Source organism: Nematolebias whitei, chromosome 11 (assembly GCF_014905685.2).
Source record: "Nematolebias whitei isolate Nwh7 chromosome 11, NemWhi1, whole genome shotgun sequence".
NCBI classification, from domain to species: Eukaryota; Metazoa; Chordata; class Actinopteri; order Cyprinodontiformes; family Rivulidae; genus Nematolebias; species Nematolebias whitei.
The window spans coordinates 46,851,961-46,855,589 of record NC_056508.1 but is presented as its reverse complement, the minus strand read 5'-3'; the positions used below and the strand labels follow the sequence as shown (position 1 = coordinate 46,855,589).

General features: G+C 46.1%; 1 protein-coding gene across 1 annotated transcript in view; it reads left to right on the top strand.

Moving 5' to 3' along the window:
• si:ch211-251b21.1 (uncharacterized protein LOC571720 homolog) overlaps positions 1 to 3,241 on the top strand; it is a gene marked incomplete at its 3' end in the record, with an annotated part of 39,347 nt that extends 36,106 nt beyond the window's left edge. The window contains 5 exon segments of the mRNA XM_037684429.1: positions 817 to 996; positions 1,232 to 1,455; positions 2,457 to 2,554; positions 2,722 to 2,939; positions 3,022 to 3,241. Coding sequence (XP_037540357.1) covers positions 817 to 996; positions 1,232 to 1,455; positions 2,457 to 2,554; positions 2,722 to 2,939; positions 3,022 to 3,241 — 940 coding nt within the window.
• Positions 3,242 to 3,629: the final 388 nt, after the last annotated feature.

Here is a 3,629-nt window from a genome sequence, read left to right as displayed (position 1 = left end):
TAATAATGCTAATTGTGCCAAAGTATGCTAATCTTGCTAACTGTATAATAATGCTAATTGTGCCAAAGTATGCTAATCTTCCTAACGGTATAATAATGCTTATTTTAACATAAAACAGATAGGCGTTGAATTGATTTATTATTATGAAACAACGTAATATGCTAATTTTGCTAGCAGGATAAGCTAATAGCTGTGCTAGTATACTGCCAACGCTGAAATACTGATGTAAATCCTCACCCTAAAAACTGTTAAGGTGTAGCCTAAAGTTTTAAACTTTTAATTTTCTAAAAGTTGGTTTTAAAAAGCTTAGAATCACGCTTTTAATTTGAAATGAGAAAGCTACCAAATTAGTGACAAAAAGTCAGAGTTCAGTTACTTCTTTATAAAAATACTTAATATGTATTTATGCTAACCTTGATAGCATAATGCTAAAACATGTCTTTGAATGCTACCATGCACATTCTGAAGCGTGTTAAAGCAGTCCACGTGCTGTCAACATGGTAGTCGGGGATCGACAGTCGACCTTTTTTTCATGACGATGGATCTGACCGTTTTGACTAGTTGCACGTTGTTAGCTAGTTAGCTGTTCAAGGAACATCTGGATTGTTGTGATGCTCAAAACTGGAACATTTTATTGTATAAGCCAAACTTTCACATCATAATCCTTAGAGATTCACATAAAAAGTGTATCTGACAGATCATTTCAGTAATATTTACATATAAATCGATGCACCTTGTCTCTTACATGAGTTTGTTTATGATCACTGCCTTGTTTTTCCGTGACGATCCATCGCTGACATTTTGCTGTTTTCTCAGGACGAGCCGTACGTCATGACCAAAGGTTCTGTACGTGAAGGCTACTGCATCGACCTGATCTCAGAGCTCTCCAGAAAGTTGGGCTTCAGGTACAAGGTGCACGTGGTGAAGGACAGCAGATACGGAGCCATGGACTCCAGTGGCAACTGGAACGGTATGATTGGAGAGGTGATCAGAGGGGTAAGTCACTGATGACAAAAATAAACTCTCAGGTTCTGGATCAGTATAAAAGACTTGGTGTACATGTATAGAGGATTTTAATTTCTTCTGTTGTTCCTTTTGTACCAATGTAAACTGTTTTCGTCTACTTACCTACCTTACTGATGACGTACCATGGTATGAAAATGGTAAATTGAGAATCTGGGTTTTGTAAGTCCTATAGATCTGAACCAGATTTTGTTGTACCTCAAAACAGGAAGCTGACTTGGCTGTGGCCCCGCTGACCATGACCGCCGCAAGAGAGCAGGTTGTGGACATGACCACACCTTTTATCCAAACCGGTATCGGCTTCGTTTTACGTAAAAGCGCTGAATCGGAGGACAGCACCTTCAGCGTGCTGTCCCCGTTCTCAACCGACGCCTGGATCGGCGTTCTCATCGCGTTCCTGCTGACCAGTCTCTGTATGTTCCTGGTGGGCAGGTGAGTGACACGGGAGTGCTCTGTCTGGTGGTTCTCACAGAAACATTTTATGTTTGGTTAACTTAATGTAAAAAAAGCCCTGAGACGCAAAAATAGGAGGAGTTGTGAACGCAGTACTCTGAGGGTTTGTCTCAAATGTGCATTTGATCCAAAATATAACAAGAAATAAACTCTGCCACCGAAACCTGCAAGTTTACAAATATTAAGAATTAGCCGCAGAATTGTTACTTTAAAGTCGTCAAGAGGTTTGACCTCTGTGATCCTAAGGGCTATGTTGTTGGGGGCATCGGCTTCTGGGTCAGGGTCTCCCAGCTCTAACAGGCCTCAGGAGAGGGGTCAGACCAAGAGACCTCAGGGGAGGTGTCCAACTAAGAGTGATTCCAAAAACCAGCAAGACACCCCTCCTGGACCTCAACTGGGTTAAGCCTAAAAGAGGGCCAGGATGCCACCTCCATATCAGCCCACCACCTCACAGTGAGGACTCTTGAGGTCAGTAGACCAGGCGGCTGGGGGGGTTTCCTGGCCATGCAGATTCCTGGTGGCATAAAGCCAGCTCCGTCTCTGCATCTCTTCTGGGAGCTCGGAGTAGAGCTGCTGCTACTTCGTATCAAATGGTTGAGATGGTTCAGACCTCTGATGCTTCCTGGACGCCTTTCTGTGGAGGTTTTCTAGACACGTCCCACTGGGAAGAGACCCTGAGCTGAACCAGAACTCTCTGCAGCCATTATATATCCTCTCTGGTCTGGGAACACCTGGGGGTCCCTCAGGAGGAGCTGGAGAGTGTCTCTGAGGAGAAGGTGATCTGGGTTTCTCTCCTGGACCTGTTACTTCTGTGACCGGACCACAGATAAGAGATAGAAGATGGAGATCCCAGATACTGTCTCCTCCTGCAGGATCTCCTGGTTTCCTCTTTCCCTCCTCAGAGACGAGCACAAACTGCTCTCAGACGAGCACGTTTTCCACAGGGCTGCTCATGAGTCTTGTGTGGTTCTTCCCATCAGGATCAGCCCGACTGAGTGGGTCGAGCCAGAAAAGGACGAGCGCAGCTTCACTTTGCTGCACAGCTTCTGGTACACCACCGGAGCGCTCACCCTGCAAGGTAAGGTCTGAAAGAAGTCCAGACACATGCTCTTCTTTCTGGTTGACTCCATGTTTGTTGTTCCTTTACTTAAAAGGATGTAGGAAACTTTATTCTTGGATCAGACAATACTTTGAAGTCCAGAGTGTAGGCGCCTGATTTGTCTTTGTTTCCCCCGCCTCCCCCAGGTGCAGGTCCTCATCCCAAAGCCCTGTCCGGACGTGTTGTCAGCGCCATCTGGTGGATGTTTGCTGTCCTGCTGCTCGCCTGCTACTTTGCCAACTTTAATTCGGTGCTGCAGTCTGAGCACAAACACATCTCCATCTCGAGCTTCGAGGACCTGGCCAACCAGGACGTGATCAATTACGGCACGCTCCAGTCTGGATCCACCATGCTCTTCTTCAAGGCACGAATAATCAGGAGCTTCGAGCGGTGCTTCCGACGTTCTGAACAAAATCAGCTCAAAGTGTTTTTGTTTTTGGTGCCAGAACTCCAACAACCCCGTGTACCGGCGCCTCTACCAGCACATGGAGCGGAAGAAGAGCTTCGTGCCCTCCATGTCCGAGGGCATCCGGCGCGTCCAGGAGGGAAACTTCGCCTTCATCGGTGAAGCCGTGTCCTTGGACCTGGCGGTGGCTCGTCACTGCGAGCTGACCCGCGCTCCCGAAACCATCTCCATGAGGTCCTACAGCATCGCAGCACCTCTGGGTGAGGAGCTCACACACGTCATCACAAAACGGAGTGCCGCTTACACTTTTCATCACTCCAGCTTCAAGGCCAAGGTCACAAATCAAGGTCAAAGGTTATACAAGGTCCTGCATTGCGTTGTTTGGGTGTGTTATTTGAGTCTACATTAACAACTTGAGTCACACAAGTGGGATTAAAAATAAAACATAAATGAGATGCAGTGAAATCAAATTAAAAAAAGTCGGTGTCATATTTGTCCAGTCTAGTTAAAACCAGTTAAGGTCCAGTCTAGTTAAAACCAGTTAAGGTGAACTTTTGGTTCAGACATGGAGACTGTTTGTTCGCTGATGTGGAGCGAAGAGGGGAATCAGAGCTACATCGGTCCAGTTTGTTTCAGGAAATATTAGTT